Source organism: Athene cunicularia (genome assembly GCF_003259725.1).
Source record: "Athene cunicularia isolate RWA chromosome 14 unlocalized genomic scaffold, athCun1 chr14_part2, whole genome shotgun sequence".
Classification (NCBI taxonomy): Eukaryota; Metazoa; Chordata; class Aves; order Strigiformes; family Strigidae; genus Athene; species Athene cunicularia.
This window is the reverse complement of record NW_020799119.1, coordinates 648,563-662,932: the sequence shown is the minus strand read 5'-3', so window position 1 is coordinate 662,932 and position 14,370 is coordinate 648,563. Positions and strand designations below refer to the sequence as shown.

Sequence of the window (14,370 nt, the reverse complement as noted above, 5' to 3'; positions counted from 1 at the left end):
AGGTGCAAACACAGCTTCTGAGCCAAGGAGCTCCCCACCTCCTTAATCATGCTCTTGATCAGACGGTTGGCAGCCTGCAGGTCTTCCGAGTGGTTGCTCTTGAGAAGCCTTGCCAAAAGCTGTTGAGAGGAGAGCACCGGAGAGCAGTGAGCAGCAGTCTCTAGGCACTGTGCTGCAGGCACACGTCACATCGAGCAGACCCCGAGACACCCACTGTCGTAACAGCTTCTGTAATCCTGGAAATAGGTGGGTCATGTCCCATAACCTAATCCCCGTTACACTGCTGCCTCCCACAGCTGCCTCTTTGGCTGTTTGGGAATAGGAGCTCTCTGGCTCTGCAGAACTTCTGTAAGACCTGGAGAAACCCTCCCTCAGGAAAGTAATAGAAATTGATGTTTTTCTCTTAAGAAGTTTCAGTTTTTACTAAGCAAAAATTTCTGATAAAACATCAAAGAACTCTCTAGCTGTTGCACAGCAAGAAGTATTGGCATTATTCTGAAGATATTCTGCCTGAAACAGCAAAAGCTCCCAAAATACGACTGAGCCTGTTTTCTCATCCGCACAGATCAGAGTAGGGGGTAGGCATGAGAACACTAAGGTTTACCTTGGATTTCTCTTCATCTGTGTCAAAAATAGAATTCTGAGGTCTCGGAGAAGGAGGAGGTAAAATTTTATCTTCTGGCAATTTGGGGTCTTCCTTTACAATCCCTGGAACGGGTAACAACATTTGTTCAGTGACGCCTGAGCTGTTAAAACACCGAAGCTCAACAGCACGTTGGATTCTGCGCCCGTTTCCTTCACCCCTCCCCAGAACTTTACAGGACGAAATGGAGGAGCAAGGACTTGCATTAGCACACACCCAGACAAAAGACTTCTCTTTCTCCCTTGAATTAAGCACAGGCCAAATGAGATTTTCAGGGTAGAAAATAAAATCCAGCTGTGCTGAGCTCCCTCTGGGTGAGCTGCTCCCGCTGCCGCAGACAGGAGCACTGGGAGCACTGGGAGCACACCAGTACCCACCCGGGAGCACACGGGAGTGCTGCAGCCAGCACAGCCAGGAGCCAAAGGAACCCTGAAGGCCAGCGGGGATTCTGGATGTCTCCCCTCCTGCCTTCTGGCCAGCGCCTGGGTGGCAGCAGTCCCCGAGAGCTGCCCAGCACCCTGCTCAGCACCCAGCACCCTGCTCAGCACCCTGCTCAGCACCCAGCTGCTGCACGAGGGAAAGGCAGCGATGGTGAGGAAGCTTTCCACGGCAGGACTTGGGGGGAGGCTTGCAAAGCCACTGGATGCTCAAAGATGCACAAAGCAAACCTGGTGAGAAACAAATTCCCCAGTTCCCCCGAACTTCCACAGTACTTTCTTAGTTAAGCTGCGGAAGCAGTATCAAGGCAGGACTGGACAAATTTCTGGATTACACCACCAGTAGGAGCTATTAAATGGGATGGAATGGATGAACATTCCGGCTCAGGATCTCCCTGAAGCCAGCCCTCCTCATCCCGGGAGAGCGTTCCAGGGCAAAGGGCACTGGGGTCTGTCCCGACGCACCGGCAGTGGCGAGCGGTGTGGGAACAGAGGCCACAGGGCTCGCCTGATCTTTGACTCCGTAAGGCTGCTCTTTGGTAAATCCCTCTCAGCAGTTACACGCACCCTTAAGTCCCCAAACAGCCTTGGAAGTGTTGGCCTTTGTCCCTCTCTCCTCACACACAACATTTTGTGAAAAAGGCTGAGTCACAAATTAAAGAGGACAGATATCTGTGGTCTGACACCATGTGACTTGGAAGGCTAAAAAGGAAACTGAAATAACAGAACCTTGTTTCTTCAGCATCTGATAAGCATCCCGGATTTTAACTTCCTGAGGAAACCAGACTGTCCAACTGAATATTACTTCTGTGACTCTTGACTTGACTTTTTCTGAAGACCAGGTTCCATAGTACTGAAAACAAAACAGTAAAGACAAAAAATATTAAACCCAAAGAATTAGTGCCAGCTCTGGCACGTGGGTCTAGCCCCAAGTTGTTCGTGTGCAGGGACCAGGAGGCAAATGGACTCCAAAGGCTTTTTTTCAGCGTGTCTTGTGCTATAGGGGTGGTGTGTGCAGCTGTGGCTGTAAGTACAAAGAACACTAACAAGTACGTAAATGTTACATGACGAGCAAAATGAAACTATTTCAAAACTTTTCAGATCAGTTACTGAATCTGAAACCAAAAGCAGGCTGTTTTATTTGAGTGAAAACAGTTCTGTGCTTGACTTTAAATACTTCCCTTAACTGCCCACAATGCAGACAGCACCGCTGGCCCCAGCCAGACCCAGACAAATGGAAACTGAACAAAACCAGTAACAAAAGTTAATGTCTATTTTCAGCACCTGAATGTTTTCTCCGATTTCTCTCATTATTGCCTGCTAGCGCACTAAGGTATTATATAAACATCGGGAAGAATTATAAAAGCCACACACAAACCTCCAAGCCCAAGCATTTTAAGCTCATTAAATGATTAAATGTCAAAAAAAAGCAAACAGAACTCTCTGCACTGCTATGTTCTATAAACTTTGTTGTTTCACTGATACCTTTACCAACCCTGGGGCCGAGGGAAGAGGTTTTGCTGCTCGGTTAAACGTTTCTCCGAAATGAGCTTTTTGCGCCTCTGCCATGGAGGTGGTGTAATGGAAAAGGAGGCAGGTGCAAGCGGCAAATGTGCGCCAGACCCGCTGAGAAGGGGAATCGGCTGCTGGGTGTTTAAGGAAGGAGCGGGGTGTTTAAGGAAGCCCCAGGTGCTGTGTGACGGGGAGGAGCGAGGCGTGCAGAGCACGCAGCCTCCGATAAAACCCGTCGCCGTCCCCATCCCGAGAGGCGCTGCCAGGGCACCCGCTCTGAACTCCCAGCTCGCTCAGCTGCTCAGACACAACTTCTCATTTCTGCTGGCTGCTTCTCTCCCAGGAGGCAGCTCAGGACCGCGCTCAGAACCAAAGTGCTCCGCAGCAGGGAGTGGGAATGAACGTGCTGGATGATCCATTGCGCGGCCGGGAAGCGGAGCAGCAGGAGGGGACTCTGCAGCTCCCCGTTAGTTGGGCTGATCCCTTCCAGCCTGCCCGCCCTCCCTGCGAGGGCTGGGAGCCCTCTGCCCTCAGCAGGAGCCAGGGGTGGCGGGGCGAGGGCTGCGCGGGGGCTGCTGAGCCCCAGTCCTCTGCTGCTGCCCACGCCCGTCCCGCCCCACGAACGGGACCCAAACCCGGGGTAACCTCTGGCAGGAGAAAGCATGAAGGAGAGCAGCTGAAGCACGAGAGTTTGAGGACAGTAAGATAACGTGGGAGAGGCTCTGGGCAGCTCCTGGCATCTCCATCCTCTGCCACTTCCCAGACCAAAGTTCTGTACATCACCGAGAGGCAAAAGGGCCACAGGCTGAGGAACAATTTCAAGCTCCTTTAGAGTCCCTGACTGTCCCTGCAGAGTTGGGAGAAGCCACAAGAAAAAAAGCTTCTCATAGAAAGAGACCCCGACTTACATCTTTTACAGGGGGATTCACATCCAGTCCTTGTGCTTGGAGGCACAGAACCAATTCTACTCTACTTCTCTGTGTGATTAAATTGTGTTTTCACATCCAGTGCAAAACAAACAGTGAGTCCCACCTGCAACATCCAGTGTGGCCACAACCACCTACCTTTGGGGAAAGCACTTTAATCAGCTCATTCAGAAACCTGAATTTTGCTATTTCGTTGTGAAATCTTTCACCGCAGTTATTCACGCAGGTCTCTAGCACCTGCAGAAAACAAAACAGTACCAAACAAACTGCAAGACTTGGGGAATTTTTAAAAACTTTGCCGTTATAATACTAAATCTAAGAACTTTCTGGCACTGCATTCACAAATACAAGATACTAAGAAAGCTGTGCAGCGAAAATATGTATTTTTCCTTAATCCAACCTCCTTAAGCAGCACGTCTGTTTTACCCATCACTAATAACTTCTGGGCCACTGGCCCTGCAGTGCAACTACAGGTCAAACAGCAAGAGCTGCTGACCACTGAAGCACCTGGGCAGAGCGACAAGGGAAGGAACAACAGCAGTTATACCTTTATACCCTGGTTCCCATATCCCTTGTACAATGGAAAGTTAGAGGGGAAAGACATCGAAGAGAGGAAGAAGAGACAGCTCCACCGTCTCTACCCCCCGACTCCCCGTCCGGGCGGCAGCACTTACTGTGAGAGCATGGAGAGCCTCCATCTCCTGGGGCGACTGGATCTTGTGTGCCAGCAGCCTCGGCGCGAGCGACGGGCTGGGGAGGAGCAGGAGCAAGTCACGCAACACGCAAGTTCCCAAGAAAAACCATTTTTTGCCCTGCAGAGGAGAGCGACTGCCAGATTCACAGCGCGCTGCAGGCCAGACCCCCTCCTCGGGCAGAGCACCCGGGGCACACGCACACACCCAAGGGCGAGAGGTGGATTCCAGCGGGGGTGACCCGCAGAGCCCACAGCAGGAATCCTCGGCCAGGCTCCCGGGGGCTGGGGGCACAGCAGGCAGGACCCGCTGCCTCCCGGGCTGCAGCGGCGGGTGTCAGAGCCCGCTCCCAGACACCGACCTTGGCCCTGTCACCATACGCCTCCTCACAACTTACGCCCTCGGGAGCAGCAGAGCCCGGCGAGGGCTCCCCACCACCCCTCCAGGCTCCCCATGCCACAGCCGAGGGGTCCCATTGCCCCCCCGGCCCCGAGAGCAGCTCAGAGCAGCCCCAGCCCAGAGCCAACACAAAGAGCGTCTGTCTGCCTTACCCGGCTGCGTCAGCGTTCACCTGGTCACAGAACCGCTGGATGCATTCCCAGTTTTCCTCAGGGGTACTCGGGTCAGTGGCCTGATCTTACACAGGAAAAAAAGAAAGAAAAGCCAGCCTCGGCGCGAGAGGCGGCGAGTGAGCGGCACAAGGGAGCGGCTCAGACCTTGCGCTGCCACCAGCTGCTTTCGGGCTTTTTGTAAAAGATGGAAGACGCAGGACGAGCAGGAAACAGCTGTTACTAAAATCTGCCAAAAATTACAGTCCCGACTAAGCACTTTAAAGAGTCAAAGTCAGGCACAGACGGAGGCGTTGAAAGCAGCAACAGCGTGATGTTGCTTTGAGCACGAGAAGCTGTTAAAGAGCGTTTGCAGGCAGCTCTCCCGGGACGGGACTGCGAAGCCTGCCCTGCTGGAACCCAGGCACGGTTTCCCCTTTTGCAAAAGGGCTGCACGAGGGCCCATCCCAAAGCTGCCAGCACGGCTGAATTGAGGGAAGAGGGAAACGTCTTTTTTTGGCTTTACCCACTGCCCAGCCCAGCTCCAACAGCCTTGGCAGGACGGGGGCCAAGGAGGGGGGCCAAGGACGGGCGGGAGGGAGATGGGGAGCAGGAGAGGTGCAGGAGGTTAAGACAGCGCCCGTGAACGTCACCCTAAAGGGGCTCCGTGGAGGAGACAGACCCTTCCCCACGGAGCTGAAGCCACTCCGGTGCCCGCCCAGCTGGGGCCAGCTCTGGCCCCCGGCCCCCAGCCCCACTCACTGAGCCACCGCTCCAGCTCCCCGGCGCCGGCCATGGGCTCTCGCTCCGCTCCGCCCCGCCGCCCGCAGGAAGCGGATCCACCCGCCCGCGCCCCTTGCCTGCCGCCGCTCGCCCCCGTGGGAGCCCACGCGGGTTTTCGTGGGGTGGAAGCATACACTGGGGGCGTGGGCTGGCTCAGTAAAACACACACACACACCCCCAACACCCCTCCGGCTGCTCCTCCCCTCGCTGGCGTGCAGAGCGAGCACGCCTTGGCAAGAAAGGAATCAAAAGTCACCACATTAATTTAATAATTAAAAGGTCATCATCCAAAAGAGGAAAAAACATCCCAATCTCCCGGTTGGGGATATTTTTAGCAGGTCCACACGCGTGACACAGGACACAGTGGGGAGAATCCCCCACTCGGAGCAGCGCACGCCGCCCGGCAGGACGCTGGGGCAGCTGAGAGGGCAGCAGCTATCGTGCACAAATTATATATTTATATACAGAAAAATCCCCTCCCACGGTATTTGCTGGGGACCAGTGTAGGTGTAGGTGCCCTGACTGTGAAGCCCTCTCCGAAGAGGCCGATGGCTTGAGCCGAGCCACGCTGCTTTCAGAAGGAGCGTCCCTTTCTGTCCATGTGGTCTGAACTCAGATGAACGTCTTTCTCCCAGCCTGGAAACCAGGCTCTTGGCACGAGATGAGAACAGAAAGACGGACCTAAATCTGCGTTTGGTTCCTCTCGTGGACGAAGTGGCTCGTGCTTAGTGCAGATACATAGAGACCTGGAGGCATCTCGGTGACACTCGCCCGGTCTAAAGCCCAGCTCATCTGATCAAAGATAATCAAGCTGAGATCAAAAATACAGGTCTAGGACGACGACAAGTGCTGCCTACACCATCCGGGCCCGCAGGCTGGCTGTCAGCATCATTTCTGTCTCATATTAGCCAGAGAGGGCTTTGTGTATTCGTCCACACACTTCTTTGGGTCCCAGAGTCACCATCATCTCAGCAACGCTGGGCCCGTGCTGAAAACACAGAAGTCGTTGTACAAATGGAAAGTGACACTCTGCAGCACGAGTTTGTGCCTCAGCAGGGCGGAAATGAGAGAGGGATCGGCTATCAGATCACCGTTAGACCCAGGCTCAGGGTTTTATGAGCAAGCTCAAAACAAGGGTTTGGGGTTTTTTTGCCTCAAGTAAAATGCTAAGGATGGTCCAACTGAGGCTGAAGGACTGAGGCCGGAGTGTAAGCCAGGATTAGGCTTTGAAGAACTTTTGTAAAACTTGTTTCTGAACTTTATAAAAGCATATTGCACATAAAATCCCAGTTTTGCCCCAAACCTTGCCAAAACCCCCTAGAGCTGGCCCAGAGGTTTTTCTAACTCCAGATTTGTGACCAGCATATTCGTGCTTTGACAAGTTCTGCCGTTCTGAAACTTTCAGAGCAGCTTTTTCCTTCCAGAATTGCTGCGTATCAGCACGTTTGCTCATAACAGAAACCGACGTCAGTTCTTGTGAGATGTTCAAATACCAGCATCGTGTTATCAGAGAGAAGATAGGTGTTAAAAAAAAGAAGGTGGACCCAGCCCCAGAATTTTTATTTTTTACCTGCTGCCCACTGAGAGCCAAGCGAAGGAGCTGCATCATGCTGCTGTACTTGGTCTCTTTGGTTTGCTTCTGGAGGCTTCTCAGGTCTCTGTTCAACTCCTCCATGGTCAAACCAGCTGCCTGTCTCATCATAAGCCTTGAGGAAAGAAGGTGTCCTTACAGTCCAGGGACATACAAAACGCAGGATTCCTCCCCAGAAACGACTAACGACTCTGACAACTGCCAGCTACCTCAGACTGGTTTTGCAAAATCTTCTGGCAGGAGCAGGAGCAGGGTCAACCTGCCTGCCCTGCAGCCCCACCCCGGGCCAGGCCCTGCCTCTCCGGGGGCTCGGGACCCTCCCGGGCTGCTGCAGGACCCTCTGCCCCGCCACAACACATCTCCCACCTCCTGCAGCAGCACCAGCAGCAGAAAAAGCAAGCATCAAGTTTCAAGCACAAAATTATGCCAAGGACCTGGAAAACCGCCGGAAAAGCAGTAATTCTGGTTTCTTTTTTAATAATGTGATTTTTAGAGATGCGGGAACCATCACTGACCCTACTCAGCTGTAGGCAGCAGCAGCACTGTCCCTCCAGGACAGCGAGTATCCTGACATCTAAATTACACCACTTGGATTCAGGTACAACTCAGCTGGGACAAATGACTGAGGGCAACCAGCTTTACAGACAGCTGGAAATAGCAGCTCAATGTGCAGATACTGCCACCTCAGTTACTCCCAACACTGGTTTTCAGGGCTCATTTTAGTCCAGATGCGAGATCTGAACTGGAAAGGCGATTGACCTACCATCCTGCCTGGCTGCAAGGTGTGGAGTAGCAGAGGGACATGGGGCAGCAGTGAAATACCTCAGCAAAGCCCCCCAGAACTCACAGGCACCGAGGGACTCTGCCGTCCCGTGACGTTTCTGAGCAGAGCTGCAGACTGCTGGCCAGAAACAAAGAAATGGAAGCAGGAGAAGCTCTCCAGGGATAAGCTTTCCAGAAGCGACGGTGATTCCAGCTGGACACAAACAGGGTCCGTTCCAGAGACCCAGAAGTCTCACTACATTATCAACCTGACTGCACGTTGACCAAACCCACCCTGCTCTTCCCCAGCTGGGTGCCACGGCAGACAGGGAGCAGACAGGGAGACGAGGGGGGGAAACCTCCTGTGGGGAAACCCTGCTAACGCCACTGCTTCCCCTGCACCACGCCGGCACTCAAACTGCTGTGCTCGGTGATTTACAAAATCCAGATGTGACAGTTCTTGCTTGAGAGCCCTGATGTGAGCTTTCCCGCTGGCAAGCTGCCTTTCGGTTGAAAACACTGGATTTCTCACCAGTTATTAACTGCAGCACGTTCCAAAGTAGAGCAAATTAAGAACTACGAGCACGTCCAGCATCAGTGCAGCAGCCAGGAGCAATGCTCTGGGGTGGGCAGGTGGGTGTGTGCAGAGCTGGGGAGAGACACTTACCCTAAGACTAGTTTTCCTATTTCATCTACTTCTGCAGAAATAGTTTGTAGCTGCTCTCGGGACACCGAGGGCCTAACCCACAGGTAAGAATAATCAGACGACACCAGGTTCTTCAGGAGGCTTATGTGACCCTGGAGAGAGAAAGCAAAGCTGTCAAGGCTGAGGGTTAAGCTCTGGGGGAAGCAAAGTCATTCAGTCTGGACTTCACACACAGTTAAGGAGGGTCCAAACACACCACTGCCTTGGGAGCGTCAGCCACTGACGTTTAGGCGGCCGTTTGTCACCCCTGTAACCCGGCGGCGGGAGCGGAGCCGCGGCAGCACCCCGAGGCCGCAGGGGCTGACTCAGAGGCACCGGGGAAGCGGCTCACCACATCCACCCGCCGCCTCTCAGCAGACACTGGGAAGTCACGAGTCACCCGTGTGCCACAGCAAAGCCTTCATGCTGGGACGGTCGGGTCCCTTCCTGCCCCTGCAGAGGCTTTATCCTTCACAAGGAGCCCCCCCCAGTACTACAGCCGCGTCCCAGGGGCAGACTGGGAAGGGCCGGGCTCATCCTCCTCCCTGGCACCGGGAGGAGCCACAGTACCTCTGTGCCCATCCCAGCCGGCGCCCAGCCCTTAACTGAGGCTTCCCAGGGCTCCCAGTGCACAAACCCCACTGGTTTAACCGAGAGCTTCACCCTCTGCCAAGAGGCTGCTTTGTCTTTGTTCCCAAAGCATGGAGCAGCAGCAAAGCACAAGTGCCTTACGCTGCCGAGTCCACAAAAGCTAGAGGTGAGACATCCCCCAGCACGCGGGGCCGCAGGAGCTGGCCCTTCCCACCACAAGCCGGCCGCGTCCTGGGCTACGGGAGGAGGACTGTGGCTTGGAGGTTCTCACCACTCATCGAGACAAAGCCAGAGCTGACCTTAAGCAGCTCTGCGGACAGTCCTGCTCTGAGCGGGAGCCAGAGAGGTCTCCAAGACACATGTCACAATTCCGTGACTCACTTCCATGGCAGGGACACGTCCCCCCCTGGCCGAGGGAGCTCTCTGCTGGCTCGGCAAAGGACGGGTGAGCTTATGACTCTGCAAAGACCAAGATACTCCCCACACCCTTCCTACAGGTCTGCTAGCTCTACATCGGACTTCGGCAGTCGTGGTGCGGGCACCCACTTGGGCTGGTTGCCACCCGGCTGCCGAGCTTCCGAGCTGAGATCAAAGCAGCGCCCAGGAGTCAGCTGAGTCTTCAGCCCGGAATCCCACAAAACCTCAGCTCCCCAAATGGCAACACGACGCCATCACTGCTCATACTTTTCTCAGCAGGAGGACTCGCTCCATGTACTCCTTTTGTAGAACGTCTTGATCCACCTGTTGGTCCCCATAGACGTGCTCCACCAGCAACCGCAACTCTCTAATGAGCTCCTGCCGCAGCCCTTCGTCCTCAATGTGACGGGTGAGGTGAATCCTGGAACAAAGAAAACGGCTTTTGTACTGCTCTGGGTTAGACTGAATCGAATTGTCCCAACCGCGCAGCATTTACTAATGAAAACTCTAGAACTCTTAGAAAAGCAGCACTAAACCCCAGCCAGACACGGTACGGCAAAGCCTTTAGCTCTGACACGCAGTGACCAGGAGATGAGGGAACTCTCAGCAGCGCCACAGCGCCGCAGCACACGAGCGCGCTCACAGAAGCGCCTTCTGCAAGCGCTGCCTCTTTTTGGAGTTATTTTGAACCTCAGCTTAAGACCTTGCATCCTCCTGCTACACACCATCTGCCCAGGCTCTTGCAGCGCGCCCGGCACCAGTGTCCCAGCCCGGGACGGGAGAGGAGGCAGGAATGGTGTAAGCAGGAACTTGTACTTCGCTGTAGTGCAGCCAAAAAGCTGCTGTGCTGGGACCACGCTTGGCCTCATAAAGGAAATCGCCAAAGCCAAGCGCTAGGAATACATTCTCACTGATGTACAGGTTAACATCTTTATAGTCACCACCGATATTTATACCTGTTGAATTCTGGGAGGCTTTCGAGATCCAGGAGGGCAGAATGGGTTGTGATTCTGCCTGTTTCAAACTGCGAGATCAGCTCCTCCAGAGTCCTCCCCATCTGTTTCTCTGCAAAATGACCCAAAAAGGAAATAATACACATGGGCTCTCACACAGAGAGCCGGGCTCCCTGCGTCTCACCGTAAGCCTCAGGCGCAGGGCTGGGCAGCAGCACGCCCAGGGAAGAGGTGACCCAGGAGAGCAGCTTTCTGCAGCACGAACAGGGACGTACCCCAGCAAAGAGGAACGCGCGGGAAGATGCCCGCTCCCGAAGAGCAGGTGCTGCTGACTGCTGGCGAGGAGCTGGGACATTCTGCCTAGCCCTGCCACCTCCCTCCGTGGGACACCCCTGCCATCAGTCAGCCAAAAAGAAGGAATACGGCCAGGAGGCTCCACTGCCCAATAAAGGTTTCACTCCCAAGCAGATTTCCCGAAACACGAGTTAATTTGTGATCCCCACACAGCAAGAGCAACAAAAGGAGTCATGACTCAACTTCTCATTCAGGTTAAACGAGAAGTGTGACAGGCGTAATACATGACACTGCAATTATTAACCATAGAATACAAGTTTTCCCAAGAGTTCACAGACAGTTTCTCCACCTCGAGATGAATGTTGGCCCGAGTGGGAACCCATTAAGCAACAGACTCGATTTAAATGGCTGCCCAGAGGCAGAAAGGCTCCCACCGCTGTGGTACACAGCCCCGTCTTTCACAGGAGCTCTGCAGAAGCCCTGGTGGCATTTCAGTGACGGACCGGTCACACCTGACACCCATTTCCTGATCTTCCAAACACTGTCAGAGTTCCTGGCTATTAAAACGAACCCACCCCATTGCCCAGAGGCAGCATCAAGAAGTGTCCTAGCAGGCGCCAAGCCCGTTGTCGTTACCTGCAAACCCAGAGCCGCAGTTGGTTACGATGTCCAGGAGGGCCTCTGGCAAGAAGCCATCCCGAGCAAAGCTCTCCACAAAGATGTCCCCCTGCCTCTTCGACAGCTTGCCACCGTCTTTGTTGAGGAGCAGCGGGAGGTGACCAAACTGGGGGGGATCCCAGCCAAAGGCTTTGTAGAGAAGGAGGTGCTTGGACGTCGAAATCAGCCACTCAGTTCCCCGCAGAACGTGGGTGATGCCCATGTAATGGTCATCCACCACGTTTGCCAGGTGGTAAGTGGGGAAACCATCCCCCTTGAGAATCACCGGGTCACCTTCCACCTCGGCCACTTCGTGCCGGCTCCAGCCGTAGACCAGGTCCTGGAAGGGCTGCACTCCCCTCTCCAGGCGGAAGCGGACCACCCAGCCGAGGCCCCGTGCCACCTTCTCAGACACTTCCGCGGGCGTCAGGTGCCGACACCGGTTGTCGTATCTTTGAAAAAAGAAAACGAAGGTCTCAGTTCCACGCAGGCCATTTTCACATTCCCAAAACTCTAATTCGATCCCTGAATTTTAGCTGTAACCTGCCCACTACGCATCCAGTCAAACTCCCTCAGCCCTGGAGGTCGCTCCCCCAAGCCTTTAAGGGTCGCGCTGGCTTCACTCTCTGCGGGCAGCGAGATCACAATCCTGTTGCCACGTGTTTTCGCAAGCACCCAGGGGACAAGGGATCCCTACCGCGGGGTCTGCTGGCTCCGCAGAGCCTCCTTCTTCAGCAGTTCCAGGCGCTGAGGGGTGCAGAAGCAGCGGTACGCCGCCCCGCTCTCCAAAAGCGTATCGCTGGCTCTCCTGTACAGGTCAAGTCTCTGCGACTGCTGGTAGGGTCCAAAGGAACCACCACGGCGAGGACTCTCATCAGGGGGAATACCTGAAATAGCAGTATGACGGGACATAAAAACCCTGTAACAAGGCAGAGTGAAACCCACCATCAGAGCCCGCTGGATGAAGATGGAACAGCAAGGGTCCAGAGAGCATCTGAAGGCATTTTCTGTCCCAGGGCAGCCAGCCAAGGGCATCTGTCTAGCACAGGAGGCAGATTCCCTTGGACTCCGAAGATAAACAGCCCCCACGCTATCAGAATTCAGACTATTGTTTGTGGAGCAACGAGCAGGAAAAAAAACATCTGAACCTCGTAAATAGCTGAGCAGCTCTGAAACACTACCTAGAGCAAAATACAGTCTGGCGTGCGCACACAAAGCAGCACCCACCCTTTTTACAGGAAAGAACATTCAAACCACAAACACACAGTTGTGGCCTTAGCCAGTTATTTTACCTACTCTAAAGTTATTAACTCAACAGCAAAGTCCTCGTCCCTCAAAGCACACCTACTGTCCCTGTTTCGGCCGGGATAGAGTTAATTTTCTTCCCAGTAGCTGGTACAGCGCAGTGTTTTGGATTTAGGATGAGAATAACGTTGATAACACACCCATGTTTTCGACATTGCCGAGCAGTGTTTATACTAAGTCAAGGACTTCTCAGTTTCTCCCAGCACCCCACCAGCGAGGGGCTGGGGGCACAAGGAGCTGGGAGGGGCCGGGACAGCTGACCCAGACGGGCCAAAGGGACGTCCCAGACCCTGCGACGCCAGGGTCAGACATAACCTGGGGAAAGGCGGCCGGGGGCAGCTGCTGGGGAGCTGGCTGGGCATCGGGCGGCGAGCGGTGAGCAATCGCACTGCGCGTTACTTCTCCTCCTTTCCTTTTCTGCCCTGCTAAACTGTCTTTCTCTCAACCCACAAATTTTCCTCCCAATTTTTCTCTCCCAGTGCTCTCCCCGATCCCACTGGCGGGGGTCAGAGCGCGGGGCTGCGCGGTGTTAGCTGCCTGCTGGGTTAAACCACGACACCCACCCATGAACGGCAGCGCCTGCGGGTCGGGCTCTAACCTTATCACAGTTCTGTATTCCAAGATCATCACCCTCGCTTCTAGTTCTTAAGCTCAAAAAAGCAGCAGAGGATTCCAAATGAAAAGGGACACCTCCAGATCCCCTTTAGCAAATACTCTGGATACAAACGATTTATGAATTTACAGGGGGGTCTGTGAGCTCCAGCTTCAGACCCTTCCCTCACGTCTCTTGTGCACAACCTGTTCCAAACTGCACCTCAGGCCACTTCCACAGATTGGGATCGTTCTGCGTGTCAGACAACACGGCCAAGAGAAACCAAGCCTAACCAGTTATTTCTGTTATAAAACGTATTTCCAGGATTTTCCTGATGCCTAGCTGTAGAAATAACTACATTTCAACTAATTCACCATCTGAAACGCTCCACAGCTCGCTATCACGCAGAATACTCTCAATCTGGGTACTGTTAATCTCTAAAAAGAGAATCTTTCTGTGAGTTAAAAATGATGTCTGCAAATACCTGCCCAATCCAGCATATCTTCTATTCCTTCTGCAGCTCCAGGCACCACTCGGTTTTGATCTGTATCCTCCACTCTCAAAATAAAGGTCCCTTGATGTTTTTTGGCAAAAATATAATTGTACAGAGCAGTGCGAAGGCCACCCAGATGCAGGAATCCTGTTATCACAGGGAAACCAGAGATGATAACAATTAAGGCCAGGGTTTAAAGATGAGCAGGAAGGGCAGTGCTGCCTGTAATAAAAACAGGTACCAAGCGCTAACGGGGCGTGGGGGGCGTGCTGACTCTGGGGGGTCTTTGCTACGAAAATGAATCCCTGGTAACGGCCTCCTAAGCACGTGTTCCCCGAAGCGGCCCGGTACGTGCCAGGAGGCGCCATTTTCGTGTCTTTCCCAGGAGGGACCCCACAACTCCCCCGCTTCTTTCCGAAAGGGCACAACCTGCCGCAGCCGAGCGAAGCCGGGCCCCGCGGAGCGAGCAGGTACCCGGAGGAGCCCGGC

The 14,370-nt window shown here is 54.1% G+C and overlaps 2 protein-coding genes across 7 annotated transcripts in view; both read right to left on the bottom strand.

Annotated features, from left to right (window-relative positions):
- The window catches only part of GGA2 (golgi associated, gamma adaptin ear containing, ARF binding protein 2), a 13,327-nt gene extending 7,631 nt beyond the window's left edge, over positions 1-5,696 (bottom strand). For 4 of the 6 annotated variants that reach the window (XM_026859349.1, XM_026859350.1, XM_026859352.1 and 1 more), the window contains exons 1-7: positions 5,521-5,696; positions 4,782-4,846; positions 4,193-4,268; positions 3,657-3,755; positions 1,810-1,933; positions 605-708; positions 39-119 (exon numbers count right to left, since the gene is read on the bottom strand). In XM_026859349.1, coding sequence (XP_026715150.1) covers positions 39-119; positions 605-708; positions 1,810-1,933; positions 3,657-3,755; positions 4,193-4,268; positions 4,782-4,846; positions 5,521-5,673 — 702 coding nt within the window. In that variant the 5' untranslated portion in view covers positions 5,674-5,696. Of the gene's footprint in view, positions 1-38; positions 120-604; positions 709-1,809; positions 1,934-3,656; positions 3,756-4,192; positions 4,269-4,761; positions 4,847-5,520 lie in introns of all 6 variants that reach the window. The other 2 variants (XM_026859351.1, XM_026859354.1) reach the window with 1 other exon arrangement.
- A 97-nt stretch (positions 5,697-5,793) lies between these two features.
- EARS2 (glutamyl-tRNA synthetase 2, mitochondrial) lies at positions 5,794-14,249 on the bottom strand. The gene is made up of 9 exons (XM_026859368.1): positions 14,156-14,249; positions 13,873-14,064; positions 12,189-12,378; positions 11,471-11,943; positions 10,544-10,652; positions 9,855-10,008; positions 8,562-8,692; positions 7,112-7,247; positions 5,794-6,529 (listed from the first exon to the last, which is right to left on the bottom strand). The coding sequence occupies exons 1-9, from the start codon at positions 14,247-14,249 to the stop codon at positions 6,446-6,448; spliced, it is 1,563 nt and encodes a 520-aa protein (XP_026715169.1). The 3' UTR covers positions 5,794-6,445.
- Between the last annotated feature and the right edge of the window lie 121 nt (positions 14,250-14,370).